This window comes from Schistosoma mansoni, chromosome 1 (genome assembly GCF_000237925.1).
Source record: "Schistosoma mansoni strain Puerto Rico chromosome 1, complete genome".
Classification (NCBI taxonomy): domain Eukaryota; kingdom Metazoa; phylum Platyhelminthes; class Trematoda; order Strigeidida; family Schistosomatidae; genus Schistosoma; species Schistosoma mansoni.
The window spans coordinates 30,332,967-30,345,836 of NC_031495.1; the positions used below are offsets into that span (position 1 = coordinate 30,332,967).

General features: G+C 29.1%; 1 protein-coding gene across 1 annotated transcript in view; it reads right to left on the reverse strand.

Annotated features, from left to right (window-relative positions):
• Positions 1-6,229: 6,229 nt before the first annotated feature.
• Smp_126060 (hypothetical protein) overlaps positions 6,230-12,870 on the reverse strand; it is a gene marked incomplete at both ends in the record, with an annotated part of 7,968 nt that continues 1,327 nt past the window's right edge. The window contains one exon of the mRNA XM_018794007.1: positions 6,230-6,262. Within this exon, the coding sequence (XP_018648463.1) occupies positions 6,230-6,262 (33 nt within the window). The remainder of the gene's footprint in view (positions 6,263-12,870) is intronic.

The window sequence follows — 12,870 nt, forward strand, 5'->3', positions numbered from 1 at the left end:
GTTATAATTCATGACTACCGTTTCTTATCAAATATATAATCTCTATATACAGTCATAAACAAGTCAAAAATAACATTTAATATTACCAGAAATGTTTTGGTATGAATTCGTGATCTAAATATAATAAATAAATGCACGTTAATTTTGAAGAAGAAAAGAACAACATTTTTCTTTGCATAAAGTAGACGAATAGGTGTTATACTATTGTTGTTGTTACCTTTTTATGTGTGTAATGATTGGATGAAATATTCAATATAATATTTAACATTTACCCTACTAATTGATTGATTATTTTTATTGTGAAAGAATGTTCTTTTTACTGTTGGTGCAGTTGGGGTGAATTAATGAATAATACCAAAATGTTACAGTATTCAGATATATGTAATGAATTATTTCGTTTCATGGTAAAGATTCAAATTTCTTTTTAACGAATGATTAACAATGCTAGTTTTATTTGGATACTTATGAAGAAATAACTTGGTAATTCGGTTAGATTATTAATTATTAAATTCATTAAAAATTAAAAGGCAACGGACGACTTTTTTCCTCAAATAGAACTTCTCAGAATTGTGCATTCAAAATGATGAAGAAGATTGAACTGAGAACCTTGTAGTTTCTCGACAAACTTTTAACTTTTAAACCGACGAATCAGTATCCACGGGTGTAAATGATTAGCTTCAGTTGACTCGTAGCATTTTACTACCAACTTCAGTTTCTTTTGAGCGAATTAAATACTTCACATCGAACATGATTGAACTCGGAGATGGTTGATAAGATTTATAAGTGCATTGTATATAATTTGAGTGATATTGTATTTTGAAAACATTTAAATTATTTTAAGAGGTAAAATGAAGCAGGTTTAAATTAGTTATTATTATATCCCGTGGAGAATTATGAATGGTAACTTTGAGAACAATTTATGGACCGATATGATATGTATATTTCCTATTGTATCATTGCAAAGTAACCTTACCATTCATATTCATGTTCCTTTTATTATGAGCTTTATTTTGACCTATAGACTATTATTGTACGATTTACCATTCTTGAGTTATCCCTAGTCCATTGATTACTGTTCTCCCTATTCACAGTCACATTTGGCTAAATCATGTACTAATGTTATTTTCTATTTTATGGTCGATGTGGTCTGTTTGATCAGTATATAAACCCAGTATGGTTAAGAATCATGATTGATATTGCAGAGGCTATTATTGGTATTCTGGACTTAACTGACTGGGCTAGATAAAAAGCGGGACTGACAAGTACTTAAGACTGCTCATATGGCTTTTATGTATCATTGCTCTGACCGATAATTCACCCCTCTCTGATGGGAGGGAATCAGCACGTTCATACATATAAACAGGGCACGCACTCACTAACTCAATCGATATAACAGTTATTTAAACGATATTATCCAGGGAATATTACTAAATAACTGTGTTATATTGTTAATAGTCTGACCAGTGGCTAGTTAGAATTCATTTGAGTAAAACTATTCAGAAAATCTTTTAAAAGTAAATGCACTAAAGGGGTAACGACTTAATCATAAAAATAATTTATATATTTTTTCTCTTCTATTGTATATTCTAATCTAAAAATCATTTCTAATAATAAAAAAACACAGTTTGAAACATCAAAACTTAAGTGGATTTTCACATTAAACTAATATAATGAAATTGAAATTTGTTTCATTATTTTGTCTGATATTTTGTTATTATAAATGAACAATAAAATATTCAAGGTGAAATTCGATGTTTATCATTTTTTTTAAAAAAGAAAAGGTATTTAGGGTTTTTTCCCTTCTTTCTTTTCCAGTAATTTTAAAATAAAATGAGCAATAATTACAATTAAATCTAATGGTGTAAAGCCAACGTGAACAAGGCTAATGATGTTTATGTATATATATAGTAATCTAATACTTTCATCTTTTGTTAACTACTAAATTAAAATAAGTAGTATTTGTACATTAAATTAATCATTAAACAACTGAAAACTAACAAAAAAAATGAATACAATAACATGGGAAATTTTATTTACCGTCTAAATAATCTGATAAATTTTTATTACGGAAACATTTTTATCTTGTTTATTGAAGAATGAGAAAAATATTAATGTATATATATAAATTTAAGAAAAGACAGACATGAGTAGGAAACTAATGAATAGTTGCTGTCTATTTTTTTTTTGTATATTGAGTTGTTTTCCGTATATTTATGTGTGTATGTATATGTGTGTGAGAGTACTTTTGTGTATATGTTTGCAAACAACAAAGAGAAAAGATCACTTAAACGTTAGGTACTTTTCATTTTAATTATCCACCTGGTGAGAAATGTCTGTGCCAGTCTATACTATACTCTTTTTTTTTCATAATAAGAATGTATATTTATCATGTCATTGAATAGAAGTAGTTTGGATGTTTTAGTAGAAAAAAAAACATGCGTTACAAACTGTAACGAGAGTAACTTGAAAAAAACAAATAAATTAATGTATGAAGGATTAAGTGTTTTCTTTATTCATAGGGTTAATTCTGTTTGTTTTTTCTTCTCGTTTGGATAAAGAAACTATTTTTCTTTTACAACTAATTACTTATTTTCATGCTAATTAAAATGTAGACAGTTGTAAATGAATTTCGAAAGAAGATAACCAAACGAAAAAAGCTTATTTTCGCTAATTTCATTTGTTATTACTATCATTTTACTTTACTAATTAAATAGTGGAATATAGAATGTGGAAGCTTTCATTCTTCGTTTATAAGATTTATCTTATATAGAATACCTTATTCTTCATGTATATGTTGGGGACAACCAATGAACTTTAATATGAAATTACAGAATGTCTTGGTAAAATATGAGAACCATACACTGAATACTTCATTTGCGAATTTCCACCGTTTGTCTCTCATAATCTGTACAGTTATTTCAGTTTATAAGTTCTTTCTATTTGCCCTTCTATTCTCTTTAACTCGATTTTCCTTGCCTTCTGCTGCCAGGTTTTCCACTTCCGACTGGTGTTACATATTACTTATGTCTATCGACATAAGTAGCATGCATCACATATATATTTATACAATGATTGTCAATCAATAAAAAAATATACGGATTGAAAACTTTATTTGGAATTCAAATTTCTTGGAGTGTGACAGGAATAATTTAGAAATGTTTTTGCGTTAATTATTAATAATTTAGGTTCACATATATTTGATAAAATTTTGTATCCTTTTTTATTCAATCTCATTTAGAATAAAAGTTAACGAGTACTTTGAGTTTCGACTCACTGGATTCATCCTTAATTTCTTCCTGATGTCTGAAATTCCAGAGAAAAGCTTTATATTCCCATAAGAAATTTATTCTTATATTTGAAATTAAAATAAATACTTGAAGCTTTCTAATGAATAAGATGCTTTGAAAATATGACTAGCTGTTATGTTCTCCAATCTTCGTATATTCTCATAAGTTGACTCATTGGTTAGAATCTCATCAATTCTAGTTAAATTTAACCGCTGACACATTTTGACCGACATGGATCTACTTTTAGCAATGACGATATTGATTCTTAGCTCCTATTGGTCGAGAATGTAAACTCTCCCCAGAGCCTAGTGTTCCAATTGAATTGAGAAAAACACCAAACGGGTGTACGTTCTATATTTATTCAGCCGGCTAATTACCATCATGAATTTATATACGTGAATTATCAGACCCGATTACACAATAAATATGAAATCGTAGTTTATGCACAACCAAGACACAAGTGATAGATAATGGAGTAAAAGGTGAATAAATAAATGACAATAATTAACAGTAAGTTCACTTGAATCTTCTCACTGATGTTTAAGACTGTAAGTGATCAGTCTCCTATTGGAATGTGTGCATCCTACGTGGATTTCCTCGATATTGCCTTAATTCACAAGAATTATAAGCAGAGATGGATAGTGGCTGGTAGTGGAATCCAGTATTCGACTGACGAGTCCTAAGTAGGACGAAACGTGCATCTAGGATTATAATGCTAGCCACTTATAGTGTATGAGTCCAAAATAATATAAAAATACAAACACCCAATTAACTAACAGCTATGAAATAGGAAAATATTTCATAATTCTTAGTCAAATGTTTTCGATCCATAATAACACTAGTAAATAGAAATTAATGTAAAATGATCATCATGTTTCATTTTAGGTTGATTTGCATTGACAAAACCCATTCTACACAACTATCAACAATATTTTCCCGTGATAAGCACTTAAACTTGTACGCCAATATATGATAAACGACATAAAGAAAAAGATGGATATTTGTGATTACGGCTGAATCCAAACACAAAACATTACTGATTAAAGTACCATACAGAATACTTTTTTTTCCTTTCATTTTATTGTCAAAGTTACCTAACCATTATTTTTCAAACATTTTTAAAATTTTCAAAATAACTTATCCATTTGATTGAAAGTACCTTTTATTTATTTTCTTTCTTTGTTTTTTTTATAAACGTATATATTTCTTTTCATTTTTATTTTAACTAAACAATGAATTGTGTCATTTATTTTAAATTAGATTGAATAAACTGATGTAAAGTTGACGGAAATCCGTTACCTCAACTATATATATATATATACAATAAGAAATGAGTTATTTATTGTTTTTTCTTTCATATATCTACAATGGATTTTATTTTTATTATTGTATCTTTCGTTTTTTTTCTTCCCATGAAATTATCATGTATTATATATATGTATAGGTATATCTATATCTATTGTATAGTGGATACATTAAGTATGTACCATAGAAAATAATTTTTTTTGAAAAAGAATGTCTGACTATGCAATAAATAAAACTTAATGTAAACGGATTTTTTTTTGTATTTTTTTTAAAACCAGAAATCTACAATGTTTGTTTGTTATAATGTTTTCCTGAATAAGACGAAGAAATAGAACTTTTCTTCCTTTTCTTCTTTTTTTTCTTTTTCTTCCTTCTTTTCTTCTTTATCATAGGATACTGTGTGTTTGCCAATGGAATAGTAAAAATGTCCAAGTTTTTTTTTTTTTATTCTAAACCTTTGAATTCATATTTTTTGTTATCTGATTGTTTATCTAGTTATTATATTTAATATTTAAAATGTTTTAATTTGAATAGTTGAAATGATTCCCTTTTTAAACAAAAAATGTTTATTCATTCATCATTTTAGGAAGTTATATATATTTGAAAATGAAATTTTTATTTGATCTTTTATTCACTGCTTTAATACTACTACTATTACTACTACTACTATTATCATTAGTATGTTTATTTTTATGGAAAAATTAATGAAAATAAGGTTCACAATTAAAGTTGTTGTTTTTTTTTCTTCAAATATATTAGTGCTTAGTAATCAGTGTTCAATTTAGAAAAATAAAGTTAGTATCAAAATAATGTGTATTCTAGGAGATTTAAAAACGTTAATATTCAATTAGGTAAAAATAGTTTATCTTTCTGGTAACGAATAATGAATATATATATTTTATTGAATATTAAATGTTGTTATTTATATTTCATTGAGTATGATCAATTATTACTTGGTATTTAATAATAAATGGATCCTTTTAAATATAATGTAAATTAATGTTCCTTCAAGTCTTAATAATCATACAAAGTAACTATTTTGATTTCAAGCTAGTTTTATTTGTTCATAGTATTAAAAAGAAGGTTTATTAAAAAATGTTTTTTTTCCGAACAAAATACTATCCTGATGGAAAACATTCGATCAGAGAGTATTGAAATGTTTTCTTATTCGATCATTTTAACAAGTATGTTTCATTTTAATAGTTGAGATCATGAATCAACTGAAGCTAGACCACTATGGAAAACCGGGAAGCACTCCACGTCCGTTTCGTCCAATTATGGGACTCATCAGCAGTACGCATCCACGATCCCGCCATGCGAGACTCGAACCTAGGGCGTATTGGTTTCGCGCGCTCACTTGACCTCTAGACCACTGAGCCGGCATCCAACGGTGTTAATGTCTAACTTCAACTGATCCACGAAATTGAGCGACACATTTACCAATGTCTTCAATGAGTTGATATCTCAAAACAAACCTGGTTGAACTCCAGTGGTCACTGCTTCTCACTAGAACTCCAGGAAATACCTCTTGAAACCAGTCACTAGTAAGCATATGTTGATTATTATCAGAAGGGGTTTTGTGGATATCATGTGAATATCATAATTAAAACTGTTTTTATGGGACAAAAATTATCATTTTATTCGTATGAATGTCGTTTTATTATTTTATCCTGAATAGAAAAGGAAACTTTCAAAATATCAGAAATGGTGAGCAATATCTTGTTATATATTGTAATTTTCAATAAAAACATACAAGTTAACAGTATATACATTTTAATAAGTTAAGATAGGTGTTGTTGCATTCGAACGCTACCATTCTAAAAACAATATTGGTCTACAAGTAAAGATGGATAGTGGCTAGCAGTGGAATCCAGGATACGCGTCATGTTCTATTTGGGACTCGTCAGCTGGATATACCTACATCTCAGAGTTGATGTTCACTCTGGGAGTCGAACCCAGTACCGTTCGCTTTAAACGTTATAATGTACTACATAGACAAAATGATTTCATCTAGACTATATTTCGAATCGCTCATCAAAATATATATTAAGGTTATTTACGGTGTTGTTTTTTGAAACATATTAGATAGTAAAATGGTTATGCTCTCGTTAACATGTATTACGTTATATTACATCAATCATATTATATTTATGATGTTTCTTTTCACAATAAAAGTGAATGAGACAAAAGATTAATGATTATATTTCTGGAAAACATGTAAACTTATTTACAGTCATTTGATTGTATGTTACCATGAAATGAAATGACAAGTTTTTGCGTAATGTTAAAGAAGGTTCCTTTATAAATATACATGAGGCAGTCAGTATACAATTATGGTTAAACATATAGATGAGTAGGTAGTAGTATTAAAATGAAATAATTATTCCCTTCGCTTCTTTTATCTCTATTCGTCTATAACGAAATTAAAAGATAGAAAGAAAACAACATTTTTCTAAAAGTAAGTGGATAGAATGTATCAAATCTATTTTCTTACTTTCTTCAATATTTAAAGTTGTATACTTTTATAACAAGAAAAACGTATGTACAATCTTATCAATGTATAATCATCTATGAAAATATTTTAGTCTCATTTGTTGTTTATAATTAGAATAATATTACTGTTATTTGCTTATTTTCTTTTAGTTTATTTAATGTTACAAAATGTTACTTGTTCGACCGATATAATGGACAAGATTATTTATATGTATATACATAGATAAACTGTTTGTTAAGTATTACTTTCATTCTAGAAAGAACTTTTCCATTTAGCTACAATCCACCTGTCATACTACATATTCACATATGTATATAAATGCAAATATCTATTATTGATATTGTCCCCAATGTTACAGCTGCTTTTTTGTAAGGAGGGTTACTGAAAATTAATTATTCGTGGCTTTTTTTATAATACAAATACTTTATTTCTATATATAAATCTTGTTAAGTGTATTCATCTACGCCGAAGACTTGAGAAAAACTTATTATATAGAGTCAAATAGGTTATCAGAAGATGAGCTGAAGCTTTCAATGATGATAAGTGAATAATGATAGATTTATTTTCAGCGAAATCTTTTCATTTTCAAACCAAGCTCAATATCTGATGTAAATTGTTGTCAAACAGCTAGAATTGTATAAGAAATGATTAAACATTTTTAAAATCCTAATTCATATACCTAATCACTGGGCATAAAATGTTGTTGTCATCTTAGATAAAAACCTACTATTTATTACTTAAGGACAGTATAAATCCATAATAGGGATGCCAAGATAATAGATGTAATTGTTATATCCTGGTGAAGACATAAGTACGGATAACTCCCAGGACCTATTAATGGACTATGATTCTATATATATTCTTATTGTTTAACTATTGAGTAACTAGATCGTGTATATCTATATTCATCTTACTACAAGCTTCATTTCGACCTATGGATTATTATCATACGAATTACTGTCCCTAAATTATACTCAGTTGATTGATTACTGTATCCCACGTTCACAGCCACATTTGACTCGATCTTGTACAAATATTATTTTCTATTTTATGGTGTGATGAGGTCCGTCCATCTGGTATATAAACCGAGTATGCTTGAAATAAATGATTTGCATAGCAAAAGATGCAGTTGGTGTTCTGGACTCAAATGGAAGGGCTAGTCGAACAAGGGCACAACAAGGACGCTAGACTACTCATACTGGTCGAACGTCATTGATTGGCACAGTATTGAGACTAGAAAAGTCGTATTTCGATTAGTGGATAATGCACCTGATAAAAGCCCGACATAAAATCAATAGTGAATTAGCATACGTCCTATTTTTTATAAAGTCATAACAGTACTGATATATTTATAATATCCTAATGAGTTGTTTCTTAACAGAAAAAATAATGAAATCAGTGAAATGGGTCTTGAAGGAGTTTTCAAAGTTTACTTTATGAACTATATACTAACTATGACTGATGAAAGTTTCCCTAGAAATTTAATAATTAGGGGAAATAATGCGATAAACCAATTAAGATATCACGCATTACGTACATCTGAAAATTATTTCAAAAGTAACGATTAGTTTGTAAGTGTTTTGAGCGGTTTATTGATTTTTTATCAAGCACTTTTGAAGATAACATCACGCGAAATTAAAGAGATTTTAAAGTCATAGACTAAAACGCATCTTTAATTTTTCTATGTAAACAGTAACGACAGATTACTAGTCTGATACTTTTATGAATAACATTTATTTAATTACTCATTTGATCACAGCTAGTTGATGAGTATTTCTTAAGATAAATTAAGGAATGGTCCCAACTTAAGTTTACAACTTTCCATTTCTTCATTTAGCATTTTCTAAACAATATTCGATACTTATGTAATAACTTTATAGGCTAATAGTTAGGACTTATGATACATAACGTTTCGTCATCAAAAATTCTAACTTAATAAGCTAAAACGTTTATTTAGTGCGGTGACTAATACATTATGATAGAATTTTTGTCAGTACCACCTCATGAATTAACTAAATCATTAAATATTAATTGTAAGACCTTTCTGCTTAGCTATCAGACGGTTTGAGTTTGTAGGTTTACTTAGATGTGTGACTTTAGTTTTTAGTTAGTCTGTATATCTGTATTACCCAAAACTTTATGAATGCAAAACTCCAGTTATTTGGTTTCTTCTGTATTTCCAAAAGCTTTTAATACGAATATTTGTGATAAAGTCGCACATTAGCAAAACTCCGTGTACACTAAAGTCTGATCAAAAAAGACACTACTTGTTGTATCTGTTTTCAATAATAATTATTTAGTGTCTTTTTATGTAATCCACCAAAGGCAACCTTATCGGGGCTTACATCTATCTTTCTATACTTCAAAGAGTCTATGAAAACAGGACATGATTAATTTGGACTATATTTGACTTTATCGAAATGTTTGGACTCGCTGAAATTACAGACTTCTTAGTTAGTTCATATCTTCCAGCTCGGTATTTAAACGGTACCTATTCACTCATAAGTTACACAACCAAACATTTGTAGAATTGATCTCTTTTATACTATTACTTCCGTTTCAAGTCGTACACGTTGAAATCTATTAATTATATTTCGACTGCAAATTTAGTAACCTTAATTCCTTAGGATGATTTTCACATAGAATTTCGAAGTAAGCTTCATCACATACTGATTACACCTACGGGACCATTAAAAACCAAATACAATAAAATAGCGGTTTCTTTTATGTTTCAGACTTCTTAGCTGTTCATACTCATGACATCACAGTTTCAAAGATCTTCACGATTGCCAAAAGCTATGATTCATATTTTAGTTTGAAGTTTGTGTACTCTAAATCTCAGTGATTTTCTCACTGATATCGATTTTCAGGAAAAATCAAATTTTTATGGATACCGTTTTATCTAGCATTGTTTTGCGATTGTGAAACTGTTCGTTATCCTGATTGAATCAACAAAATAGTGAGAGCATTAAAAAAATTTATTTTCAGTATAGTGTTGTGGAGATGTTTGGGGTTTTTTTTAAGATCATTGACCAACCAATTGTATACCATCCTTAGAAACCTGGAAGCACTGGACAGCCTTTTCATCATAGTATAGGACTCCCTAGCTGTGTAAATCCACAACCCAGAATCGGAAAGTCGAACTCAAGACATTCGACCTCATAAGCAAACGCTTAATCATAAGATCGTTGAGCATCCATCCAGGGTTTCTCCATCAAGTGTGACTGGATTAGTGTTCTCCGTGTTGTATTTGAGAATCTGGCTTTTTCCTTTGTGTATGTTGAGACCTATTGATGCAAAGGCTACTGCTACATTAGTTGTCTTCGTCCGTATTTGTTTGTGCGTATGGTAAAGGAGGGCTAGGTCATCTGTGAAGTCGAAATCGTCTGATTGATTCTGAGATGTCCATTGTATTCCGTGCTTCCGGTTAGATATCGAGGTTTTCATAATCCAGTCAATCACCAGAAGAAAGAGGAAGAGGGAGAGTAGACAGCTTTGTCTGACTCCGGTCCTTACTGGAAATACATCTGTCAGCTGTCCTCCATGCACGACTCTGCACTGTAATTCGTCGTATGAGTTCCAAATCATGTTGATAATCTTCTGAGGAACTCCATAACGTCTAAGAAGCTTCCGTAATGTTCTCCTGTTCATAACGTCAAACGCCTTCTCATAGTCAATGAAGTTGTTTAAGCGTTTAACGCTTGTTATAATTAGTGGTTACTGATAACACATAATTCAATGAAATAATTTAATAAAATAACAAATTATTGTAGAAAAATTTAAAATTTAATGATACTTTTGATTTCAATTAAGTAGAATATAGAAAAAGTATACAAAATAGCATAAAATACTTCTACTAGTTACTGATAACCGAAGGGAATTAAAAAAATTCATGTTAGTTAGACCGTTTAAATAAAGATTTTGCATCTTAATTATTTTTGATCTACATCTAACTTTACATATTATTTCATTTATAATGATAAACAATCTCCAGACATAAATATCTCAATGTGTAACTATTATTCTCATCATTTTCAGGAAATCAACAAACTTAAAAGGAATGAAGAGCAATTCATGTCATTTCAAGCTATTCCCACCTTCAAGGTGCGAAACTTTGAGATGGTATTCTTTCATTACCGTTTATTTCTTCACTAAAGTAAATGTGCTATTAACTATCAACTCATATGATATTCTTTCTTATCAACCCTTTGTCACCTGAGTAAAATGTTTGAAAACTATGAGTCTTAGTATCTTCTGAACATATTATGTCATATATTTTTATACTCATTTATATTCAGCTTCATCACACTAAACTAACGTACATGGTTTGGTGTTAAAAATGAAGACATTTAAATACGGGGCGAATGAAGCTAAATAAAGTAGCAAGATTTCCATGTACATTTGAGTAACATATTAATAAGTGATTTTATTAAATTGAATGTTCTCTTAAAGATATTTGATATGAAGTTTTAAACGCAAAATCTTAACTTATTAGTTTTACAGACTCAACAATTGCAATCTTTTTACGATAATCTACTCTCTTCAGATTATATGTAAAATGTCTTAACATATAACCGTCTGACTGATTTTTTTTATTCGGCTTGTTAATTATAATTTACAATGACATATCATTTCTCACTTTCATTATTATTTTATTTCAGATTATTTCATTGGCTACTACAACATTCCGACTCATATGCAAGTTCCTATTTAGTGTGTTCATAACCTGTTTCCTGCTATTCACATGATATGAGGTAAAAATACATAATCATCATACTCAGTCTAATTCAGTCCTATTAAAAATTTTGAAAATCATAAGGATTAGTGAATGAAAACGTAGTTTTTACATTTAGAAATAAAGTAAATAGTTAACTATCTTGGTATTAAAAACCAAGAAAAAAAATGTGAAGAATTTGATTTTTATCTATGAATCCAATTCGTTCATTACAACAACAGTGCAATAATGTTTACTCAACCTTCTTTTTTTATTTTTAGCCATCATATTGTGGGTTTCATTATCATTTGTAGAATTACTAGTCAAATTGTTCATATAAAACACTATTTAACAAGTTAACCTAAACATTATTACGAATTTATCTGCCAAATAATTAACTGTTATGTAATGAAAGAGGTTTTGTGGATATCATTGTAATTTAACAGTTGAGTTCATGAATCAATTGAAGCTAGGCCACTATGGAAAACCTGAAAGCACTGGATGGTCGTTCCATCCTAGTATGGGACTCCTCAGCGGTGCGCATCCACGATCCCGCCCCTCGAGATTCGAACCCAGGACCTATTGGTCTCGAACATGAACGCTCAATGAACAATTGATTTCTTGTTTTTTAAGTGTGATACTGATTTGAACTAAAATTCTATGTATTTGAGAAAGATCTAAGAAAATGCACATTTATTATATTTTTCAAACTATACTATTATTATTATCTTTGGATTTGTAATGAGAATCAACAACTATAGGTTATTTGATCAAAGAGAGTAAAAATAGGTTTGAAATTGATTAATTGAAATGCTTTATTTTTATCTCAACAATTACTTTTCTCAGTTTAAAGTCAGTTTACAATTAGTGTCAATCGACTTATAACCATTTTATTAGTGTTAATTTTATATCCATTTTTTAAAATCTATAATATATCAGTCTAGAATCATAATGACAATTGAATTATAATAAGAAGATATATATTATTCAATTTATGTTTAAAAATTAATTAGATTTAAACAAATGTTTTTGATTTTGTAGTTGAAATCATGAGTCAATTGGAGCTAGAC